This window comes from Alligator mississippiensis, chromosome 3 (assembly GCF_030867095.1).
Source record: "Alligator mississippiensis isolate rAllMis1 chromosome 3, rAllMis1, whole genome shotgun sequence".
Taxonomy (NCBI): Eukaryota; Metazoa; Chordata; order Crocodylia; family Alligatoridae; genus Alligator; species Alligator mississippiensis.
The window spans coordinates 58,932,333-58,958,582 of record NC_081826.1 but is presented as its reverse complement, the minus strand read 5'-3'; the positions used below and the strand labels follow the sequence as shown (position 1 = coordinate 58,958,582).

At 44.0% G+C, this 26,250-nt stretch overlaps 1 protein-coding gene across 1 annotated transcript in view; it reads right to left on the bottom strand.

The window, feature by feature from the left end:
- UBE2W (ubiquitin conjugating enzyme E2 W) overlaps window positions 1-23,221 on the bottom strand; it is a 56,040-nt gene extending 32,819 nt beyond the window's left edge. The window contains exon 1 of the mRNA XM_006272219.4: window positions 23,113-23,221. Coding sequence (XP_006272281.1) covers window positions 23,113-23,127 — 15 coding nt within the window. The 5' untranslated portion in view covers window positions 23,128-23,221. The remainder of the gene's footprint in view (window positions 1-23,112) is intronic.
- Between the last annotated feature and the right edge of the window lie 3,029 nt (window positions 23,222-26,250).

The window sequence follows — 26,250 nt, the reverse complement described above, 5'->3', positions numbered from 1 at the left end:
AAACCCTTAAATGGAGTTGAATACAGAGGGTCTGCAGTGTCTGTTATATCATATTCAGAATATAAAAAAAAACCTTTCAGAAATAGGAAATTAAGAAATATACAAGTGTTGCTATACAAAACAAGATTGTGCCAAAGGGAGTGATGTCAGTGCCAGTAGATGTAAGTATGGTCTAAGTCTCTAAGAAGCCCTGCTTCTGTCACTGAAAATGGAGGACCCACTCTGTGGGGTCATGAATGGTTAAAAAAAAAATATTTCCCTGGACTGGAATTCTTTAAAGATGCTGCAGATACTTTCAAAGGTCCCTGAAAAAAGAGAGTTAAACAACAGTTAAAAGGTATATTAAACCAGGCCTCTGAAGCATTCAGGTAAGACACAGGAACTTTAATACATATCAAACCTAAGATAATCATAGATGAAAATGCACAGGCTAAGTTTCACAAAGCTGTTCCAGCTTCTTACAGACTACATGCACAGATAGATGCTAAACTGGATCACCTAGAAAGGGAAGGTATACTTTCAAAAGTAGGCTGGAGTGAATGGAGTATGTCTAAAAAAATGTGGTGGAATAAGGGTATGTGGAAACTTTAAGATTACTATAAACTTTGTACTGAAAATTGATAAATATCCCAGTGTAGCATCTGCCTTGGTTTCTTGTCTAGTCATACTACAGGTCACTGGTTTGTTAGGCCTTCAACCTCACCAGGTGTCTGTATGATTCAAGACAACAAAGGGTTAATTCCCCCGGTTATTGGATGGGGCCAGGCTGCAGGCCAGGGGTATACTACTATCAATGAAAACTTAACACTAAGGCAAAGGTTAACAAGAATATATTATCAAGGTGAATATAAAAAAAAAAAATATATAACAATAATAAATCCACAATACAACAATGAACCAGTTAACACAGAGTTAAGATAACACTATATACACAACAGGGGCAGGCAATGTTTTTTGTGTGAAAAACCACACAATGCCTACCTTAGAAGGTGCTAGTGCAGGCACGCTAGAAAAACAAAAGGAGGGCAGGGGGTACATGGCAGGATGCCCTGCTTGTGCCCCTTGCCCCCCCACCCAAAGCCCCTGCCCCCAGCCCTGCTGCCCCATGCCCTCCAGCTCAGGCTCCATGGCTATCAGCAGCTACCCAGAACCTGGGCCAGCAGCAAACAGCTGCTGCCTCCCGGCCCCAGCTGCCTCCCATCCCCAGCCTCGGGCTCCTGGGAGGCAGCAGATACCAGCGATGCTCCCTGCTGTGCTGCCCTCACTACTGCTTCTGCAAAACAGCATTGGAATCCATTGCAGCAGGGCACAGCAGGGAAAGCAGAAAGCTGCCTGCTCAGAGCTCCCTGCTACCCTGACCACACTTCCCTGCAGGCAGGGGCAGTAGTGAGGCGCACAATTCTGCATGCTGCCCACGCTGCTTCTGTGCACACAGGGGAAGTGTGACCTGGGCAGGGCCCCTCTGTGAGCTGCCTCTCTGGATCGCACATGCTGCACTCCAGAGGGCCCAAGGGAGGGCAGCAGGGCCAGGAGCAGGTTGCTGACCCCTGATATACAATATTAGATACAAGAAACAACCAATGCAGGCCTGTCACCAGAGGGTGCAGGCAAGATTACTCTAAAGCTGACAGGCAAGATGGCCTGTCAGCCTATCATAGAGTGCCTACTCCCTAGAGGATTTCTCTCTTTCCTCACTCTCAGTGAGTACTCAGGACCTCTAAAGGGATGGGTGATATTTTACCATCTGCAGGTATGCAGGTGAATACAGGTGAGTCGAAGATTGCTCTGTCTGTGTGTAAGTATACCTCTGTGAATGGATGGAATTCAGCTACCCACTCCACTCAAGCAACTCTCATACTCATCACATACATGAGCAGGTTTCACATCACATGTTCAAGTGACTCAGTTTCTCACAAGCTTTCAGTCCCAATCAGACACAACGCACACTGATACCAACTCTCCCAGGTGAGCACCCAGCCACCACACAGGCTCACGACACACACAGACTCAATCACTTCCTCCATAGCTTTCCTGACAGGTGTTATAGCATCTACCTCATGCCACCTGTCAATCATATGCTAGAACCAATCAGTCAGACCCTTCTATCATTCATCTGTCCATCACATTACTGACCAATCTGGAAGGTTGTTACCTCAACTAAGTATTTCATGCCACACTTTACACTAGAAACACATTCCCTCCAAATTCAACTTATATAATACAGGCTGATTACGCATGCTTGTCAGTCCTATGTAGGTCAACAGACCCATAAATTCAAGAGTTCACTCTCCTCCATCCAGGGTACTACAGCTGGGGTTAACAGCATAGGGGTATGATGCAACTCTGAAAGGTTAGAAGTACATAGCCAACCCTAATTTGGTACATTTTTATGCATGTAAAGATGTATCATGCATTGGGGAGAGGGGGAGGGTGGGAATTCAGATTTATACCTACTAAAATTCTTGAGTGCATTATCCATGATCTGCATGCAAGTTACCTAGGAGTTGTAAAAATGAAGGAACACATCAAAAGCTTTGTATGGTAGCCAGGTATTGACCAACAAATAGAAGCCTTGTTAAGAAATGTATATGCTCAAACCAGCACTGCCACACCTCTGGGAATGGCTGTCCATTCCCTGGCAGCAGCAGCTCCATATTTTGCAGAACCATTTCTAGGAATGATGCAACTAGTAATGGTGGATGCCCAGTCCAAATGATTTTTACACAGAAAACTGGCCAATTCAGCAGCACAGACACTAGAAAAGTTGTGAAATCTGTTTGCAAGAACAGGATTTGGTAACACAAAGCAAACTGGAACTGACAATGACACAATTCCATTCAGATAAGTTCAGAGGTTCCCAAAAAATATAATGGCATCTAACATCATTCCTGCACCATACCACTCAGCCACAAATGGGTCAAGGCTGGGTCAATAAAGCAGAAGATGACTCGCTTCTTGCTAGAACACCACAACAAATAAGACGCCACCAATGCTGGTCATGGGCTGGAACCTCAATTCACAGAACAGATTTACTAAAACCAGACTTGCGGCATGTTGGAAATCACCAGATAAGGCTATGACAAGGGGAACAGGCACCCCTCAGCATCTACCTGTCTGTCAAAGAGCAATTTACTTGGGGAGTCAATAAGTGGCAACCTGTGGTTGTGAATACACAAACAGGTCCATTATCTTACTCAGTTTAAGTGGTGCCTAACAATGATTGACAATGCCACACTGACCAACTACAGGATGTAGGAATGACTGGCAAACATAGTACAGAAGCAACAGTTGAAACCCCAATTAATGTTGGGCCACTGACTCTGCAACCTACAGTGACAACTTGTAATGCTACACCTGAAAGTAGCAGTGCTAGCCTACCAGGATCTAACCATGCTGAACAACCTACATCTGATGAGGCAACGTCCAAATCCGACACAGATGAAGGCTAGCCACCTCCTTAGAAGTGTGTTCAAGGGAAGGAAGGTTGGAAGCCCACTGAAATATAAAACTGAACCCAACGTCGCACATCCTCAGGGAATTAGTCAAAAATATGGTTGACATTACCCCAAAAAAGGAAACTCAAGCCAGGGTTGTAGTTAGTGCATTGTCACTATCATTTCAAACAGGGGATGAGATGTGAAATATCTGAATGTATGGAACATCTCTCTCCGTATCCAAACAGGATGATGGTGACCCTGGTCTTCCACAGACCCCTTCCTCTTTGAAGCATACAGAATTTACCGTGTCAATACATTCATCTATTTAAATAAACTCCTGACACAAGTCAACCTCAGTCCTCCATGATGTACACATTGAGAATATAACTTTATTTTTTGTTGAATCTGCTAATGGCAACTAATGCACAACTAGGCCTGGCAGCATTTACACTCACAGACCAACAGAAAAATATTTTCATTGGTAATACTCGAAATTTATAGAAAGGAGACTGATAACAGGGAACCCTTACTCCTGTTACTGGACAGTGGAGAAAGGGGGGGGGTAGAGAGGAAAACAATGGGTGGTCTAATGACTCATTAATCAGGCAATTAGCTGCTCATTATGGCCTAATTACTTGTCAATTAAGCAATCATAGGCACAGGAGAAGCTCCTTCATAGGCACAGGAGAAGCCAGCTAGGAAGGTAACAGGCTACTTAAACAAACCCCAACCCAAAGCCCAGAAAGGGGAAGGTAGAAGAGTATCCCAGGCCCCTGCTACCGCGCTGGAAAGCCACTATCACTTCCCATATTCCCAGAGCTCTGAGAGTGCCGCTGCTCTCCTCTTCTGGTCCCTGCCCACCTGGCTCTTTCCTGAGGAATGAACAGAATGATTTATAGCAGGTAAGATTTATTAATCTATGGATATTTACTTCTTATATTTTGGCATGTGATTTCATAAAGCTTTTAACAGTATAATATCCTTACTAAATTACCTGCTTCCACACCCCTAATTTCACGCAATCCTGAAATTTAAATTGATAAAAAAATCAAAATAAATGCTTAAAAATAAACACTGATTTTAGTTATCAACATTAAAAAAATTAAAAAAAAAAATCATGTTCTGCCTAGTCTGTGCATACCTGATGTTCAAAATATATTCCATGCTGGACAGCATGGCAGCACTTACTCTCACTTGTGGTTGGAGCCATTTTATTTCTGAATGCCCTTGGGTAAATACAACAGTTTCTTAAACATGCAGAGGGGTTGACTGACAAATGGTCTGTTCCCTTTTCATTACAATTAAGTAAAAACTAACTGCTTAAGTGTGCAAAGCTTGTATACCTCTATACACAGCCATGCTGTTAGCCTTGATTTTTTTTATTTATTTTTTGCATCCTTCAGGCATAGGGAGCTTTTGTGCTGAGATCTCCAAGGAATGAAAGATTAACCATACTCCACAACAGAACCATCACCATTCCTGGATCTTACACCTGCAGCTCCAGAAATGTAATACAATCTCATCCAATGCACCAAATGCCCCGATGGAAAATACGTAGGAGAAACCAAACAACTGTGCACCAGAATGAATGCACACTAAAAATCCAAAGACAAAAATATCCAATTACCACACTTCTCGCAAGACAATCACTTCATAAACTTACTGGATACAAAAGAGCACTGGCCTCTGGCTGTTTTACCACTCCATCAAGGAAGAGCACAGATCATCTGCAGATGCTTCCTCAACCTGATGAAGGGTGTTAGTGCCCAAAAGCTTGCAAAGAAGAAATTTTCCAATTATTTGAGTTGGTCTAATAAAAGATAACAGATTTACCCAAAGAACCTTGTCTGGACTCAATATAGACATTGGATTTATGACACATTACAACCTGCCTGACATCTGATTCACCAGATACCTGTCTGAACTTACTATTTGCTTTCCCACCCCCCTCCCCTTCCCTCCTTCTCTATTCTTTGTTTCCCTAATTTCCAGCTATTTAGTTTTTCACAAGACTGTCTCATCTCTTTTCTACCTTGGAGAGCTCAGCAGCAGCAGTCTCCCTTTTACCTCTGGTATTTCTTCATCCTCATTTTGCTGCCTCATTCCCTACTCCTCCACTCTCCTTCTTCCCTACCCACTGTTTTCCTAATTTCCACCTATTTACATTCTCAATGACATCCTGTCACACTTAGTTTTTTTCATCCCTTGGAGATCTCAGAACAGCAATCTTCCTATGCCTCAAGAAGGTTATTTGTACCCAAACGCTTACAAAAAACTCTGTTCCAACTACTCAGTTGGTTTAATAAAAGATATCACATCTACCCAAAGAACCTTGCCAACCTTTCTTAGGAAAAATTTGCTGTCTGCTCTATTTCAGCTCAAAACATTTAGCTGTTTACCACAGGATCCTTAGCTTTTTTTTAAATTATAGATCTACCCATGTAGACCAGTCTTCAGCAGCAGGTCGGGATTCAGTTGTAGTTAAGCAAGAAAAGGACGAGAAATCTGAAGATTAGGCTGTCCCTGTTACACTCAGCCATAACTCTGGGAAAATATTTTTTCTTCATTCTGCCTTACAAAAACAAGGTGTGTATCATATTTGGGGGTATATTGTATGCAAAGAAAAATATGATAATACTTCTGATTGACTCATATCTTGCAGTTCTTAATTCAGATCTCAGTCAATAAGCCTAGTAAGTAAACTTCTGACTCCAGGACATTTTCCTGTGAACCATTTTGGCAGACTGCCTTACTCCTGATTTTGAAGCTGTGAATTTAGGGCAAATTCAGGGTAATCCTTAGTTAGGTCTAAGATTGCTTTGGTTAAAAGAGAGAACTTCAGGTTGTGACAAAGGCTGCTAGAAACAGCAGCTCCAATGATTCAGCTAAGAAATTAGTTATCCTGATAATATGAAAAAGTAAGAAAAAAATTAAATCAAAATGCCCTTTGGAAAGAATTTGGATTCAATGCCAGAAAAGAAAAAATATTTCTACTTTGAAAGTCAGTAAGAGTGGTCAATGATGAGATTAAAGGCACATATCAAAGCCCACATCCTTAAACATATTTGGGAGACAGATTTTTCTGCCATTTATAAGATGTTATGGAATCTCCATCACAGGGGGGCTTTCAAAATGTCTAATAAGCACTAGTCAGGGCTGATCCAGGAGTAGCTGGAGAGCACTATAAAGAGCAACAGTTAAGGAACCCTCCATAACATGAACTGCTGGGAGATCACAAAAGCGCTGCAGTCCAAGAAGGTATACATATTAGAGAGGACCACACTCAGCAGAAGAATGAAGCCAAGGTCCACCTAAGTTCATAGATTTCTAGGGTCAGAAGGGACCTATTAGATCATTGAGTCTGACCCCTGCTCTGGGCAGGAAAGAGTGCTACAGTCAAGTGACCCTAGCCAGGTGCTTGTCTAGATTCATAGATTATTAGGGGCTGGAAGGCTGAAGCGGTCTTCTGGGAGTTCATAGCCATTGGTCCAGGTCTTCCCCAGGGATGCCCTAGTGAACAGTTCTTCACCAAGCTCTTGATGCAGTCCTCTGATAGAACCGTAAACTGCTATCAAGTCCCCTCTCAACCTTCTCTTCTTTAGGCTAAAGAGGCCCAGGTCCTTCAGCTTTTCCTCGTATGGCTTGCCTTACAAGTCCCTGATCATATCGGTGGCTCTTCTCGGGACCCTCTCAAGTTTTTCCATGTCCTTACTGTAGTGCGGCATCTAGAACTGGATGCAGTACTCCACCTGTGGTCTCACCAGTGCTGAGTACAGCGGGAGAATCACTTACTTAGTTTTACATGAGATGCATCAGTTGATGCACACCAGTGTTGTTTGCCCAGCTGGCCACTGCATCGTGCTGATGGCTCATGTTGGTCAATCATTACCCCTAGATCCCTTTCAGCCGTGGTGCAGGTCAGGCTGTCACCTCTGAGCCTGTATGCACGTTGAGGGTTATTTGCCCCCAAGTGGAGCACCTTACACTTGGAAGTATTAAACTTCATCTGGTTCCGGTCTGCCCAACTCTAGAGCCTGTCCAGGTCCACCTGTATCAGCAACCTATCTTCTGACGTGGCCGCACTGCCCCGTTACTTGGTGTCATCCACTAACTTGGCCAGCGAACTTCTCACTCCAAATAATAGATAAAGATGTTGAAAAGCTCCGGTTCAAGCACAGACCCGAGGGACACCACTTGGTGCCAGGACAATACAGATCCGTTCATGAGAACTCTCTGGGTCCTACCCTGCAGCCAGTTTCCCACCCCCGAACTGTTGAGCAGCTGAGCTCACAATCTTCCAGTTTTCCCAGAAGGATATCGTAGGATACTAGATCAAAAGCCTTTTGGAAGTCTAGGTATACAACGTCTACCTTGTCTCCCATGTCCAGGTGGTGAGAGACCTGGTCATAGAAGGAGATAAGATTGGCAAGACAAGACCTACCTGCGACAAAGCCATGCTGGCTGTCGTTCAGAATCTTACCTTCCACGAGAGTATCGCACATAGATTCTTTAATGAGCTTCTCCAGGATTTTCCCTGGGATAGAGATTAGGCTGACTGGCCTATAGTTGCCCAGATCCTCCCTCTTCCCCTTCTTAAAGATGGGCACAATGTTGGCCCTCTTCCAATCCTCAGAAATCTCTCTTGTGCGCCACGAATTGAAAGAGCTTTGCCTGGGGTTCTGTGATGACTGGATGACAGCCAGCTCCTTCAGTACTCTCAGATGGAGTCCATCCAGTCCTGCTGACTTATAAAATGTCTAGCTTTTCTAGTTGGATGCTGAGCAGGTGCAATAACAATCTCCTTTTGAACACCTCCAAGGTAGGGGAAAGCACTACCTCCCTTGGAAGCCCATTCCATATTTTGGCAACCCTCACTGTGAAGAATTTCTTCCTAATGTCCAATCTAAATATGCACTCCTTCAGTTTATGGCCATTGTTTCTAATAACCCTAAGAGGTGCCTTGGTAAACAGAGTATCCCCTATTTCCTGCCGACTCCCACCCCCCCCCCCCGGCCAACGAGTTTGCAGACCACCACAAGATCACCTCTCAGCCTTCTCTTGCGGAAGAAGAGATTCGGGTCCCTCAATCCGTCTTCATATGATCTTACCTGCAGGCCCTCAACCATACAAGTAGCCCTCCTCTGAACCTTTTCCAGGTTATCCACATCCCTCTTGAAGTGCGGTGCCCAAAACGAGACACTACTCCAGCTGCGGCCTGACCAATGCCGCATAGAGGGGAAATATAACTCCCTAGACCTGCTCGTGATGCACCTACTAATGCAAGAAAGAGTGAAGTTAGCCTTACTTATTACCTCGTCATGACATGTTCATTTTTGCATCAACTATGACTCCAAGATCCTTTTCCACTGCTGTGCTACTTAGAACTGTACTTCTCGGTCTATAGGTGTATTGGTGATTCTCTCCCCGCAGGTGCAGCACTTTGCACTTATCTTTGTTAAATTGCATCCTATTCTGATCCACCCACTTCCCCAGTCTATCCAAATCTGCTTGAATTCACTGACTACCCTCTGGCAGACAAGGTTCTTTGGGTGAATCTGATATCTTTTATAAGCCTCTGGCTTCTCTACTTTTTATTCCATCCAGGAAGAGCACACACCAACTGCTGAAACTTCCTTAGCATGACGAAGGGTTTTTGAACCCAAAAGCTTGCTTAATAATTGTTTTCCAACTATTTAAGTTGGTCTAATAAAAGATATCAGATTCACCCAAAGAACTTTGTCTGCCTACGAACCTGGTCCTTAGACCAACACGGCTACAACCTACACCACTGACTACCCTCTAGTGTGTTTACTATACCCCAAAGTTTGGTGTTGTCTGTGAATCTGAACACAGCTTTTTACACCCTCATCCAAATCACTAATGAAGATATTGAACAGTACTGGTCCAAGGACAGAGCCTTGGGGGACATAACTGCCCACATCTCTCCAGGTAAAACCTGACCCATCCAACACCACTCTCTGTGTGCATCTCATAAGCCAGTTTTTTACCCACCCGACTGAAAAACCCAAGTCACAGCTACTTAGTTTACTTGTAAGAATTGGGTGCAACACTGTGTCAAAAGCCTTTTTAAAATCCAAGTAAACAACATCTACCTCTACTCCTGCATTTAAGGACTTTGTGACCTGGTCATAAAAAGAGACCAGGTTAGTCAGGCAGGATCTACCTGCTATAAATCCATGCTGATTGCCCATTAGCATTGTATTACCTGCTGCCCCCTCTCTCCCCCCCACAAATGTAATCCTTAATGATTTTTTATAAGGTCTTGCCAAGAATAGAAGTGAGGCTAACCAGCCTATAATTACCTGGGTAATTATAATTCCTCTCCTGGAAAATAGGGGCCATATTGGCCCTTTTCCAGTCCTCCGAGACCTGTCCTGAGCGCCATGAGCATTCAAACAGTTGTGCCAGTGGTTTTGCTATGACACCAGCTAATTCCTTTAGTAGCCTTGGGGGAAGATCATCAAGGTGTGCCAACTTAAATACGTCCAACCCCTCCAGGTACTCCTTTCACTAGGTCAGCGCTAACTATTGGTAGAGTGGTCTCTCTCTCATGCCAGACTGAAGTTTCATTGAGAGGTGTGTTTGTATCCATGTCCAGGAACACCAATGCAAAGAAATCATTTAAGAGCTCAGCTCTGCCCATCCTATCCGTTACAAGTTGCCTTAGTCCATCCTGTAGCAGCCCTATGTTACCCTGCACCTTGGTCTTGCTCCCTATGTACTTAAAGAAGGACTTTTTGTTACCTCTAATCTTAGTTGCCAGCCTGAGTTCTATTTCTGCTTTGGCCTTCCTCACTGCTTCCCTGCAAGTGCGAGCCAAGCAGGTATATTCCTCCTTAGTGGCTGCCCCCTGCTTCCACAGCCTATTAGCCTCTTTTCCCCTGCAGGCTCTCCTGGATTTCTCTGCTCAGACAAGAAGGTTTCTTGGCTCTTCTGCCTCCCTTTGTGTGTACTGGGATGGTACCCCTTCTGTGTCTGCAGGATCAGTTCCTTGAGGCATTCCCACCCTTCCTGAACCCCCCAACTCACCAATGTTATTACCCCTCAGTCCCACTCTAACTAATCTCCTGAGGTCGTTGAAGTTGGCCTTCCGGAAGTCTAGCACTTCTGTCTAACTAGTTATCTTTCCCACTTTTTGCTGGACAGTGAATCCCATCAATGGGTGGTCACTATCTCCTAGGTTAGCTTGTACAGGCAGGTCCCCCACCAAGTCCTCCCCTGTGGCCAGCACCAAGTCATGTAAGGCACTTCCCCTAGTAGGACTGCATACCTCCTGTGTTAGGTGCAGGTCCTACATGCAGATTAGAAACCTACGTGAACAGGCAGACCTAGCAGACTGCGCCTCCCAGCAGACGTCAGGGTAATTTAGGTCGCCTATGACAACCAGGTCCTTTGAGCGTACTGCCCTTGAGAGCTGCCTCAAGAATTCTAGGTCTAACTCACCCTCCTGACATGGGGGTCTGTAGTAGACCCCCACTACCAAGTCCCTTTCACCCCTTCCCCCTTGTAGTCTGACCCATAGGACTTCCATCTGCCCTTCTTCTATCCCCATCATTACTACAGAAGATATATAATGCTCCTTAACATGTAGAGCAACACCCCCTCCCTTTTCCCCCAATATATCCTTACTTATTTAAGATTAAAACAGCTGGGATAAGTTGATAGAGGGGATACGGAAAAGGGTGTTCTGCCTCTATAGTTAGAGCAGTACTTCTTAACCAGGGTGCCATAGCCACAATGCTTGGCTTCCCTTCATGGCTGCTCCCTTGACCAGGCCTTCTGCATGGATGTAAGTACTGTCATAAATAATAAATTGGTTTTCAAAATAAGATGCAGCTCAATTAAAAAAAAAATTATGGGGGGATACCTTAAGTCTAAAAAAGGATGAGAACCACTGAGTTAGGTATGATGTGTGGAGCTATGCTTGCTATCCTCAGGTTTCGGGGCAAAATGGAAGGTATCTGTATTTTCCCATGCTTCTGAGCAGTGGCTACCACATAGGGCCAAGAAATATATTTTTGTTCTTCCTGTTGCTACATATAAGGGTGTTTTTCTGACTTCCTCAAAAACACTGGGATTTGGCCACAGCCAAGACTGGGGATTTTGACTGGGGTGTGCCAGTGCTCCTGCTGGGACTGAAACCTAGATGTTCCCAGCTTGATGGGTCTTGTCCCTCCATTCAGAGTCAGACTGATCACCTCATTTGGAATGAAGAAGGAATTTTACTGCATTGTCAAGCTGGCACAGACTGCAAGGGTTTCTGACTTTGTGTAGTGGGGGATGCAGTCCTCTTCTTTGGATCTCTTGAGTGTATTTTAATAAACCTTTCAGTGGCAGGTCACTAACAGCTCTTTTTCCCCTGCTTTACCTGTGGCAGGTTCAGGTGCTTTTGGTGTTTTGGGGCAATGAACCTTGCAATTGTGCAACAGAATTGATTGTGTAGCTTTAGAAATAGATTAGACTACTTTTCTATTATTCTACTCCACCTGCAGAATCTTTGGTACAGTCTCTTTAACACGCCATACCTGCTGTTCCTTTCCTGAATGGCCACAAGCCTCTATCAGAGAAGGTAGAACTTTGACAAACCAAAATCATAACCAAAGCCCTGACTAATGAACCCTATTAATACATGAATTTCCCCCTAGTACTATTGTTCCATTTTATAAAATGGATGGCAAATGACCAATTATCTTTTCAAACATGGTTTAAAAAAATCTACATTAAGTACCTGCTAACAAGATAAAAAGGATCAGACTAAGGATTATAATTTATTTGCCAAAGAACAAGCAGTTTCAGGAATGGTTACTTTACTACTGAAAATTCTATTGCCTTCTTATCCAATGTATAAATACTGCTCTCAAAGAGGGAAAAAAATGTATGCAAACTTTGCTGATTTGAAATCTGCTTCCACCTCCACTGACAGAGACCCTCCTTTGGGAGGATCTTAAAAAGGCTGGTATAGATCTTGGGCTCTCTTCTGATAACTGTCCATCATTAACAGAGCCATCCCTAGGGGTATGCGGGGCCTGGGACATAGCCTGGGGGGAGGGGGGCTGTTGGCGAGCGCCTAGAGTGTGACATGGGGGGGGGGGGGGAGAAGGGGTGGCTGTGGCAGCAAGACACCACCACAGGCTCCCGAAGGGGAGAAGGTAACCCCCGAAGGCCCCAAACCCCAGAAACAGACCCCCGGCGGGGATAACTTACCTCCCGCAGGGCAGCTGGAGCAGGAGCCGGGACTGCAGCCACAGCTGCGCAAACCAGCATTACACCAACTGTTTAATCAGCTGTTTCCTGCGCAGGAAACAGTTGGACCAATCACGGCAGCCATACAGGCCACTGTAGGGAAGTTTAAAAGCCCCGCCGGAACCAGGGTGGAGAGAGAGCAGGCAGGCAGCCTGGGGAAACCTTTGAGCCTCCTGCAGGACGCAGAACAGGGGAAGCCCTCCAGCTCCCCGCTGAAAAGGAGCCAGCGGAAGCCTTTAAGTTCCCTGCAGGCAGCAGGGCAGAGGAGGCATTTGAGCCCCCTAGAGGAGGCAGCTCTGAAGCCCTCTCCTCCTCAGGGGAATATTTCTTCTGAGAAAAAAAACAAAACCCGAGAAGCGGGAAAAGCAAAGAGACTAGGGAAGGCAGGCCACGGGCCATCCTACAGGGCTGAAAATCACCGTTTTACAGATATCCACCCAGCTGGTGAGTGGATGGGGTGTAGGGGAGGCAGAGCCCCATGGAACATCGCGACAAGCAATTGTGAGTACTGCCGTCTGTCGGGAGGGCCTCCCAGGAATATCTCCACTGAAACCCCCCTCTTGATAGTTTAACATCAAAGTCGTGGCAGGCGTGTCGAGGGGAGGGGCTACACACCCGACAGGCCACACAGCACGTAAGGCGCAAGCAATCATAGTGGCAAACAACCAGAGTGCGGAACTGACGGAAGGCAGTGGCCACGGCAGGGTCTGTACAGCACTGTCCACAGAGTCCCACAAAGCACAGGGCCCTGGGCAGTCGCCCTGATTCAACCACCCACCCCTCAGACAGCCTTGATCATTAAACAATGGCCAGAATCAAGAGAGGACAGAAAAGGCTACCTAATTGACTTTACTCCATTACAAAAGGTGAATATCAGCGCTGTTTACTGGTTCCACTCCTCCTTAGTGTTTATATCAATGAAGTGCTCCCTGCAGTTTTAACAAGGTTGTAAAAGGGACTGACTGGACCATTCTATGCCAGTCCCTTTATGCAGATAAACAGTACCAAGCCCCTCTGGGCTTGCAAATACTAAAACCTTTTTGCTCTTTTTGCAAACAAGAATGTCCAACCAGAAATAATTAGAACACTGTAATAATTATTTTGGTTGTAGACCAAGTCTATATAAAGTAGATAACAGACTTTCATTATATTGAATAGGACCAGACTGTCTTCTATTTGTAGGTTTGTTTTATACGTAATGGTCAATGGGATAAACAGAAGAGGAGAGCCTTAAGTTCTACTGAAGTAGTGCTTGATTTTACTCCAGCTGGGGAGGGCAATTTAATGGTACCAGCTCTTAATACTTTCAGAGACAGAGCCTAGGTCCAAGTATTACATGATGCAGAAGTCTACTATTGAAAGTTCTTAGCATTCTTGAGGCTCCAAATTTTTCTGTGCTGCTTGATCAAAATTCTAAACCCTTTGATCAGTTATTGATTGTGTATTCAATGCATACTTTTAGATCGTTTTCCAAAGGTTCTGCCTGGAGAAACACCTTAAAAGAAAACAAACACCCTACAGTTCCCTGGCTTCTGCAAAATGCACTATGCTCTGTATTCACTGCTTGAATGACTAAAGCCACCAGCAAGAGGATGAAATCCTTAATTAAGCCCAGAGCAGAAGATATTTGCAATCCACTGCACATTGCAATTAGCCATACAACAGATACATCTCCTTGACTTCTCATCTGAAGATAAGTAATTATGAGAAATGAACTATAGCATTTTAAGAACTTTACAGCTCTCCATTTTCAAACTATGGAATTGGCCTATGTAAAAAGGAGTTATGGCTCCTATCTAGAGGCAGTTTTCTTTGCCCAAGTAAGCCTAGTCAGATTAAAGAGCTACAACAGTGCCAACTTTTTTTTTTTTAACCCATTCTGAAGCCTGAGAAATAAATGGTTAGCACCATTCCTGGCTCATATGCTTTCGACTACGCCAGCTCAAAAACTAGAATAGCTGTTGTATAACAACAGTGTTTTAATAAATGGGTCTCAATTTATATGCCTGGTCAGCTGCAAAAACAACCACAAGAAAGCCCATCTCCTTGTAAACTAGATAAAGCATGGGCAACCAGGGACCTACCTAGACTCCTGGCAGCTCTGGGCAAACTTTTAGGATGCCCCCCCCCCGACTTTGCCAGAGATAATGATTTTTTTTGTTGCATTTTATTTCATTTGCAGGCCCTAGGCAGCTACCCGGTTCACCCAAGCCCGTGGCCAGCCCTGTAGGCAACATATGGCCCACAGGCTAGATTCAGCCGGTGGAGCCATGTAATCTGGTCACAGACATGGGGATTTGGCAACAGGGTGCTCTCCCTAGGCTACTGCAGGGACAAATCTTGGGTCTTGTGCCTGGGTCTTAGCATCCGCTGCCTGCCCCAAATCCAGCCTGCAGCCTTAAAAGGCTGCCAACCACTGAAATAAATAAAAGCATATTCCTAACCCTTGGTATTTCAACAGACTATACCATTTTAAGAGTTGTGATTTTAAAAGTGTAATGAATCCTGGGTGAAAAACCTTCCCCCCCCCCCATGTGTATTGGTTTTACAAAGCTGTCCCGATTTTAAAATATTTATTTACCTTATATCTACTGTCCTTCATATCATAACCTAATACCACAAATCTGTATTAATAAGCAGAGACTACATACAGGACAACAGCCATCATGCAAATAAGAAAAGGTATTTTAACTTTCTACTTATTGTTGTCCCAGAAGGAAACATCTGTTATTCAACCTTTTTGCATTAAAAACAAAGTTTCCAGCTAAATGGTAAGATCGTGCAATATCTTAACTTTCTGTTGATAACAGTGTTCTACACGCATTTTCAGTATAAGAGGGGACATATTTCAGTACATCTTCAAAAGTCTCACTAAAGACAATACCATATATTCACTACATCATTTTAGTTTTATTAATTGTATTGTGTTTCTACCCTGCTGCTGGTTACACTATGAAGAACTCTACTTCATTTTCAGTAGTTTCAGAGCTTAAAAACTGTTTTTTTTAAAGTACTGAAAATAGGAAACTCCAATGCCCATGAAGCACAGAACATATTTGGGACTTATGACTTCATTATAGGCAGTCCTCGACTTACAACGTTTCGCACTTGCAACATTTATGAATTGACACCCTGCTTCAACTTTGTATCAGATCATAGATTCATAGATGTTAGGGTTGGAAGGGACCTCAATAGATCATCGAGTCTGACCCCCTGCATAAGCAGGAAAGAGTGCTGGGTCTAGATGACCCCAACTAGATACTCATCTAACCTCCTCTTGAAGACCCCCAGGGTAGGGGAGAGCACCACCTCCCTTGGGAGCCCGTTCCAGACCTTGGCCACTCGAACTGTGAAGAAGTTCTTCCTAATGTCCAATCTAAATCTGCTCTCTGCTAGCTTGTGGCCATTGTTTCTTGTAACCCCCGGGGGCGCCTTGGTGAATAAAACCTCACCAATTCCCTTCTGTGCCCCCGTGATGAACTTATAGGCAGCCACAAGGTCGCCTCTCAACCTTCTCTTGCGGAGGCTGAAAAGATCCAGTTTCTCTAGTCTCTCCTTGTAGGGCTTGGTCTGCAGGCCCTTGACCATACGAGTTGCCCTTCTCTGGACCCTCTCCAGGTTATCCGCATCCTTCTTGAAGTGTGGCGCCCAGAATTGCACGCAGTACTCCAAATGCAGTCTGACCAGCGCCCTATAGAGGGGAAGTATCACCTCCCTGGACCTATTCGTCATGCATCTGCTGATGCACGATAAAGTGCCATTGGCTTTTCTGATGGCTTTGTCACACTGCCGGCTCATGTTCATCTTGGAGTCCACTAGGACTCCAAGATCCCTTTCCACCTCTGTGCCACCCAGCAGGTCATTCCCTAGGCTGTAGGTGAGCTGGACATTTTTCCTCCCTAGGTGCAGCACTTTGCATTTCTCCTTGTTGAACTGCATTCTGTTGTTTTCTGCCCACTTGTCCAACCTATCCAGGTCTGATCAAGCGTTGTCGAAACTGACGTCGTAATGCCACACCAGCAAACAAGTTTGCTGCGTCACTCATCTCTCTGGAGAACATCTATCCAAACTTCCTTGGACACTTTCTTTACAAAAGTAGACAAGACTCCAGAAAAACCTGCAGCCAAGACTCCTGAGAAGCCTCTAGCCAAGAACCCTTCAAAAAGCCCAACCAAGAGCCTTTCAAAAAGTCCAGCAAAGTCACCTCAAAGAAGTCCTTCCAAATCAATGCAATTGCTATTTATAATATATTAATGTAGCTATATTACTCGCATATAATTGATCGATTACAAAATTCTGGGGTATTTTTGGTGAAAATAGGGTATTGGGCCCTGATTCAAGAACCAATCCCCTATTTATAACATTGTTTCTTATGAGAAAATTGGTTCCGAGTTGCAACATTTCGACTTAAGACGCAGTTTTCAGGAACCATTTGTGTTGTAAGTCTGAGAACTGCCTGTACACTATTTTCAACACCACAATATTTGACCATTTGATCCATATTCACAGCCTCTGTTTTATTTTTGGCAGAGTTTTAACAACTTTAGTATTTCCAGTTGAGTGTTATTCCCATCAGAAGTTTAATAAGCTATCTTTTTAGTCTAACTTCCGTCATAAAACTGGTGGTTTTATTTTTTGATTCTTGTTCTATTAAAGCTGATTAATTTTTTTCCCCCCAAAGCATTAAATAAAAATGATGCAAAGATTATGGCAATAAGATTAATAGAGTATTAGTCAATAATTTAATAGTTACAGCTATATAGATCCTTCCCAGATATGAAGTAGAGATTAAATTTAAAGTGGAGAGGATACATAAGACATGTAAAATATATTACTTCTGGATTGATACTTTTATCATAGACAGTGGCTTACTCTTGAAACAGGTACTATACTGGTAAAAATTTCACCAATGCCACCATTTCAGTCCCCCTTTATAAATCCTTCCCCTTCTCTCTGCCCCCTCCCCCCCCCCCCCCCACAACTTTTAAGCATCCAGTTCCTTGCAGTTGAAATTTTTAATTTTGGCAGGACATTAGGTATGAATAGCTTTTACCACCTTACAAGTACAGGTTTCCCTCACCAACCACAGTTTTGAGTATCCATGCTTACTATTCTACATACCATTTTTGCTCGCACGGTATACAGTTTTGAGTAACCACAGTTTTCCATGGCCACACATCAGCCTGCCACCTGCCATTTTTCCCATAAGCCTTTTGTCTTGCCAGCCATGGTTTTGCCAACCACAGGAACTTTCAGAAACTTAACCCCAGCAGCTGGCAAAGAAAACCTGTACGGACCCAGCTTTAAGCATATGCTTTAATCACTGTGCAAACCTTTATTCCTTTCATATAAGTGATACGGCTTCACGAGTCAGGCACAGGAGATTTGTACATGTAGATATTTAAATTTCAGTAAACAGAGCTAATGTAATTTGTGACACATGGAGCTTTACTGAAGAGTGTGGAATATAAGCCTTCAATATGCTATCTAATCAGGATTTTGTTTTTGCCCTTGACAACTACCTTTTATGAACCAATGTCAAAATATACCTGCTTCAAATTATTAACATAATACCATTTGATTTGGTTCAAAAAGGCGTTTTAGATATTAAAATCTTAAATGAAATGCACTTTGCTTCAGAATATTTAGAATTTGTGCCGGGTATCAATGGAAAGTTAACAATAAACATTTGAGTGCAACATAAGAAAATTCTCTTTGAGAAGCCACCTCATTTTATCTAGGGATTTTTACCAGTCAGTATTGTGTGCACCACCAAAAAACTCTGATAAAGTTACACTATATATTGTTTGCATACATATAAACATTATTTACATCTGTAAATGTAACTTCTCTAAGGATGTTACAGCAGAAAGATTAACTTATTCAGACCTTCTGACCACATCTATTCTATTCCCTTGCTCTGAATTGTTTATAATTTTCTAAAAACATCATTGCAGCACACAATTTTTTTCAAAAATGGTCTCTTTCCATATGTAATCTTTTTTAAAAGTTTGAATAAAATGATTTAGCCATTTTTAACAACTGTCTGGTTAAATAGAAATCAAAATCACCTTAGATAACAGGGTAAAATTATCTAAACCTCAATACAAGCTCCTGCTCCTTTTGAAGAAACATCATAGTGAACTACCGAGGAATGCCATTTATGTAAACAGGGATGCTTGTTTTCATTACACAACTAAGGCAGAAAGCAAGGTACAGGTACACCTCCAGGCTAACTGAATCAGAGATGCAGAAGCTTTCATGAGCCACAGCTCACTTCATCTAATAGCAACTAAGTTAGCAAAATGGACTTCAGTGAAGCGCTTCAATAATTCATCCATATACGCAGGACTTGATTCGTGGTCACAACAACTCAATATAGTTACAAAATGATAGCAACCACAAAATACATAAAGATATGTGATTGTATAAGTTTACATAGCTTATTCCTATACAGAAGGTCAACTATGCTATGTATAACAACAAATGCATGCAAAACCTCTGCTTTAACCACATAAAAGTGCAATGTTCTTTGTGATCAGGGTTGTTTTAGAGCAGGAGTGTCAGTCATGTTGGCACTGCATGCCAGAGGACTCACAAGTGAAGGCAGCAGTACTAATCCTCACATCTGCTGAAGCTACTATCTCAGCATAGCCCAAGAACCCAACAAGTTAATGCTACAATGACATACTGCCTCTCAACTTCTCCCCTGCCACTAACTGTAGTTACCAAAGGCAGCTAAAACACCCATTTTGGCAGTGGGTAGAAGTTGGGGGGGGGGGGGGGGGGAAGGCAACTTGGGCAGCCACAAGGATTAACAGTGCCACTGCAGGGGCTCCAACAGCCATGGCAATGAGCCCCATGAGCCAAATCTGGCTCTCAGAAGTAGACAGTCAGCCTTCGAGAAGCCCTGCAGGCTGGATTTGGCCTGCAAGCCATGCGTTTGCCAATCCTGTTTTAGAGTTTAAACAAGACCCCTGAAAACCAGCTACCAAACAAGACACTGAACAACTACTGCTGGTACAACCAGATTTAAGAATTAAAGTGGTTTTTAAAATCATAGGGCGTTTATACACATGCTCCAGGAGCAGAGGGCACTTTAATTAAAGTGGCACCGAGAGCCCAGAGCATCTCATGTATTAGCATATAAAGCGCCCCCGATGCCATTTTGAAGCGTGGGCACACTAATATAGGATACATGGGAGGCTGCTGGAGTACAGTAATTGCCACGCTCCAGCAAACTTGATTAATCAAATTTGATCCAAGGCGCTGGAATTCCAGTGGGTCAAAGCAGCCTCCCTGATCATGTGTAGGCACTCATACAAACTGGAAACTGAACACTTCATCTTTTAATTCTCTAACATTTGGTTCTGTAATACTTATGTAAACTAGAAAAGATGACTATTTCTTATTGGCTAGAATATCATTATGATCAGCCCTACTATAGCAACAATGACAACAAAACTTTATAGATTTACTTTTTAAAAAGATTTCCTCCTGAGTCTTTTTTTCTTTTTTTTTAACATTGCTAATATTTCTGTGTTTAATTCACAAAACTCTTGATCTTCCCTAATTTTGCTGCATGTGCTGAGGGTTTAAAAATCTCTGGTAGCTTTCATAATTTAAGGTAAGTGACTGGGTTATTGAATTTTAGCAGACTTTTTCCTCTCCCTAAAACACTGGTCACTACACAAAGTCATTTTTAATTATTGTTTGCTTTTAGTTACTCCAGTTTCACTCTCCAAGCTTCATGTCAGATCCTTCATTGTCCAAACATAGCCCAACTATCAGGATAAAAACAAAAGGCGAAGAGGGGGAAAATAAAAACAACATATTTCAGACCATCCATGTACATCTTAAAATGCCAAAAAATTAAAAACAAAAAAACACAAGCCCATATTTTCTATTTTGGAGATCACCTTTAAATGACTGGAACAGAGATGATGTCCATATTAAATACATTTACAGAAAATACTGCATAAAAAGTTTCAAAGATCAAATAAAATAGAAGTCTAAAGTGAATAAGCATGCTCCTGCTTTGTCAAGGAAATTGCATCCATCTCAAAAAATCTGAGGCATTTTGAGGAGTTATTTACTTTTGTTGCATGCAGCACCAAGAATTAACTGCCATAACTGCAAGATTATAAACAATGAAAGTTTCTTCTTTACTTTGAATACCTGACAAAGCTTTGTGTATAATCAGTTCCCCCCACTTTCACAGGTCTTTCAAAACACAGGAGGTGCTTATTAAGGAACCACAAAATAAGACTGGACCAGAATGGAAGATGTGCACTACCTGGAGACACACATGCACATCAAAATTATACTTATAAAATAATTTTGAAGTTTATGAGCCTGTTTTAAATCAAAACATACCCTTCCGACTTGCAAATTGCCCTTTAAAAAAATTAACAGAATCTAAAACATTTATAACATTCCCCAGAATTTTAAAGGTTCCACACTTAACAAGACTGAAATGAGTAGTGTCCATAATATACTATCAATAAATGCAGATGCCCAAGAGAATAGTATTTATTACATTAAAAAAGAAAAGAACTAACTTCCTCACTACCATATTTTCAAGAAATAGGTATTAGCCAGAAGACTTATTACCACAATTTCTCACATATAACCCACAGCTTTTTCCCAAATGCAACTGGGAAAAATTGGGGTGTACATTATTAACAAGGAAAAGGACTCCTCACAAATCTGGTTTGTTTGGGGGTTTTTTTTGGGGGGGGGGGGGGGGGAGAAAGGGTGGAGCAGTGGTAGCATTAATTACCCTGGTTCTGGGAACCACTACAATTAACATTGCCACTGCTCTTCACTCTTCCCCAAATTTCCCAACCTGTGGAGAGTCCTTGTCCCCAGTCACATGCTGGACTGGGACAGTGCATAGGGTTGTCCTACAGCTGGAATTGGTACACCAGGTCCAACCCACCACATGGTCCTGGACCCAGCACATGGCTTCAGATCCAGAGTGGTCAGTCTGGCACCATGTACAGCCAGCGCTCAGGGTTGGATTTAACCTGCAGCCCTGCCCTGCCAAGTAGTCCCAGTTTCGGCTTGCTGAATCCATCCCCACTGCACAACAAGTCAGATCGGGCTAGCCCCAGTCCCAGCCTCAGAGATCCCCAGATACCTGGTACTTACCTGTACTCCAAGGCAAGATTCCTGCCCCCCCTACCCCCATCTTGGTGCCTTCCAATAATAAGGGGCATATTACTCACGAAAATACACTACTAGCACTGTAACTTTTGACCTGTTGATCTCCCTAAGCTCCTTAATTATTATCCCTCTTTTACAGAAAAGGAAGAAAGGTGATGGGTGGGAAGACAGTTAAACAAGCTCCTGAAGGACATTTAAAAGGCATAAAGAAACAGAACTCTAGCATCTCAAGTCCCACAAACTGCCTCCTCCAAGTTTCACAATCGATACTTCCCCATATCTGCACCAGGTTTTGAAACAGATCATTGCCCCAAAATTCTGTTTTGCAATTAGTCAAAACTGGGCTGCTTGAAGAAATGCGAGCATAAAATCATCCAACACTTCAAACATGAATGGTCTCACACAGCTCTTCAAGAAACTGGAAACAAAGGACTGACGAGTCTCTCGGACTAGTGGATTACTTGGGGCATTGCTAAATCGGGAATATTCTGTGCTGCGTGTTCAAGCTTTCTGCTCCCTTTCATCTGAAATGACTCAAAAGACCAGAGGACTTCTACCCCTTTCCTGCAGAGCTCTCCACAAGCAAAACCTGAGGACAGTTTCCCCAACATCCCCAGTTTAAGGTTGGGGCACTTAGCTCCTGTTACTCCTACACAGGTGCACAGCTCCTGGTCTGGTTTGCACTTCCCTCCCAGGATGGGGCATCCCAGGAGCCAGGGCCAAGGCTTTATGTGGAAGGAGCTTCGCTGGACCAGAGGATTAGGAGTAGAGACAACCTTGAGAAAACCTAAGCCAGCCAACTGAGAAGATGGTTCCAGGTGGGAGGAGGAAGGGTGGGCATTTCTTTTCAGAGTTAAGGGAGGACTTTGGAAAGGAAAGCCAAGAAGCTGCAGGCCGGCGCCTGACAGGGACGGGCGGGGAAGCCGTGGGAAGCAGCCACCGAACCACCCAGCCCCGCCAATGCCGCACCGCGCAGACGCCGCCGCTTCCGCGGTCAGCACCCGGGCCGTAGAAGGACCCGCCACGGCAGCGGGCTGCGGCCCAGCCCGACGGGGAGCGGAGCGGGGCCCCCACGGCGCGCAGGGCCCCGCCCCACCGGGCGCTCCCAGCTACCCCCGGCCCGGCCCGGCCCTGCGGAGCAGAAGGCGCCCCTGGGAGCAACCTCCACCCCCGCACCACCAACCGCTGGCACCGCCAGCCCTCAGGGAGCTCCGCCGGCCCGGCGCCGCCGCAGGCTCCTCACCTGCATGGACGCCATATTGGATCCTCCCCCTCCCCTCTGCGCCGCCGACCCGACCGCTACAGACGCAGCGCCGCCGCCGCCGGGTCACGTGGGCCGCAGCCCGGGCACCGCGCATGCGCCGTGGCGAACAGAGCCCCACGTGCCTCGAGCTGCACCAGGCCCTGTCTTCCGAGGAGCCCGGCCTCGCCTTACCGTATTGCGCAGTGTGTAAGGAGCGGGCCGCGGAACACGTCGGCCCGAGCCCTGGAGGAAGGAGGGCAGCTGCGCCTTCTTCACGGCTTGTGCAAGGGGGGGGTTGGCTTTGCATGGCCTGGGCTGTCCTCATCTGGCTCCAGGCCACAGCAAACAGGTGAAGGGAGCTGAGCAGTGATCCCAGGGGCCATGCATCCTGCCACAAAGGTCTCTAACGTGTGGCTGGTCCGGGTCTGCAATAAGCCTCTTTCAGCCCACCCCCCGCCTTGCATAATTAAAGTAATGTCTGCCAGGTTAAAGACAGACTGGTTCTGGGGAGGCATAAGTTTTCAGAGGCAACCAGCTACTTCATTGGCTCTGCATTAAATCAAGAACATCTTTGTAGCTGGCTCCCCAATATATCACATGGGAAATTAGCTGGATGGGTGGCACAGGACATTTATTGTACAATTCACAAGTCAGTGCTGTGATACATGCAACACCTGCTGGGCCTGAAAGGCCTGCCCTGCTCTGTGCTGTACTCAACTTCATGCTAGCGTAGCTAGCTACCTCACCTTACCACACAGCAATGGTAGAGGAGCAAAACCTGCTCTGTGCCCCTTCTAGAGCAGTAGCACGATCCTGGGAGGTTTTTGTACTGTTAATTAATTAATTAAAATAGTTTTGCCTAACCTGCATAAAATGAACTGCCAAACAGGAGATTTTAGCACACCTTTAACTCTTCTATGAAATATGAACTTTCATTTCTATCTGGAAGAACTTTTACAATCTTTTCTCCTGTGCCTAAAAAGGCATGCTTGTGCCCAAAAGCTTGAAATTAAAGAATTTTTTTTTCAAAAATCTTGTTTATTAGAATAACTATGTCTCCTCTACCATAAGTTCTGATACCTGTTGCCTCTAGACCAATATGGCTGCAACCCGGATACCTTAAAATGGTTTCTGCACTGATGTTCTCATTCTTGAGTACTGGACACTAATAATATCACTGTAATGTATTTGCTTACTTTCCCAGGTTTTGAAAATGGAGAAAACAGGGGCAGGGCATGAAAGGGAACACCTTTGTGATTTGAACTAAAACAGTAAGTGTGCTAAGTTATAGTGAATCAGCTGTCTCAGAAAGGACAACATTCATTGATTTACAGGCAGCAGGGAAATAGTAAATGCATTTAAACTTGGCTGTGGAAGGAACTAATAACCTACTAAAAGTGAGACTGAAAAGGTGTGGGGGATAGGGGCCTTGAAGACATCTAGAAACATCTTTACACTAAAGGAAATATAAAGATGACCCTCAGTTATTTCAGTTTCTAGCTCAGTTTCTTCTAACTCTCGTGTATCACCTCCTTCTAAACACAGCATGATCAAGCTCATGGTAATGCCCCACCAACACTGATGATAAAACTAATGCTTCCAAAAGCACATCAGATCTCACACACAGCTAGTGCAAGTGTGCGCTGCTCTGATGATGCTGTTGGAGTCGGACTGATGCATAGAAGCTGAGGCTCTGGCCACCTACATTTTACCTGAAGGTCTTTTATCTACATGCTGGCAGATTCCACTGAAGTTTATGTGATAACATTTGACAAGATCATAATTCCAGGTGACATTTGTGTTACACTGAAGTGATTGGTATAAATACCTTCAGTTTGCTGTACTACTTTTGAACTAAATTGCGCAATTAAAATATTAAATGCAAATTGTTGTTACTGTTCCACTAGATTAAGTCATTTGACACATATACATGTTATTCTAAAAAGCATTCCTTGATGCAAAACGCCACACATGTCAAGAACACTAAGGTTAGGCAACAGACACGTGCTTAGTTAAAAACATACTGATGGTTAGCCAACAAGGGTGTAATGACAGTAAAAAATTATTTGAATCCATTATAATCAACTTTTGAATCCTGTGTTCCAGAAAACCTAGCTCAAGGTCAAATGATAAGAGGTGTGTGCAAGGCTGCTACGCCTCAGTGTGCAAATCAGATTTTCCTTTGTATGACAGTGTGGAATCAGAAAAAATATATGCCTTAAACTTTGATTATTTTAGTTATAAGATGACATAACCGCTTTGTGTAGAATTGCTGGCTCGGTACAGTAGAACAGATAAGGGCAAGTGTTTGTTCTTTGTAACTCTTCTGCAAATGCTTCGCTCACCGCGGCCTTGAAGGTAGAAAAAAAAAGTATGTACAAAGTAGATTTCCAGGTGCAAGAAGGAGGTTTGTGAACTAACCCTATCTCCCCCATAATTCCCATCCTGATAACAGCAAAGAAATAATGAAGTAATATTATAGCCGCTTTTCATGCTAATTTCACTATATGATCACGTGAGTTGTAAGCGACTGTTAAAAAGTATATAAGCCTCCTGATTTTGCTCTTGGGGGGGGGGACCCCTTCCAAGTGCTTGGGAAATCCATGTCACTTTGGAACTCCCCCTACAGCTGTAGTTTCTTTTGAATAAAAGCTTCTGCTGACCTGACCCAAAAGTACTCTGTGTGTGTTTCCACGACAATTCCTGGTGCCGTGACTCGGATCCAGAACACAGGCTGAGGAAGGAGGACCGCAGGCTACCCCCCCCCGAACCCTGAGGCGCCAAACTTGAGAGGTAAGAGACCTAATTCAAAATCTCTATTGGGGTTTCGGAGGAGGACTGCCTGTAGGCTCCCAACTTGGCCGTGATAACTGGATCTGAACCTTGTTAAAACAGGTCAGTCTGAACCTTACTGCCGGCTAAAATTTTCTGTCTGGTAAAGGATCCCATTTTGTGTCTGGTAACGTACGTTTTAGGGAGAAACTGTTTGAGGCACCTTCATCCAACAGCACATCGGGCTTGTAGTTAATTAACTAAGGCGGTGTGGGGTAGGAGGTCTGGCTGACTGAATAAATGTGCATGTGTGTGTGTATTTAGAAATATGAGCCACTGACCAGGACTGAGACTACGGTTGGGCTC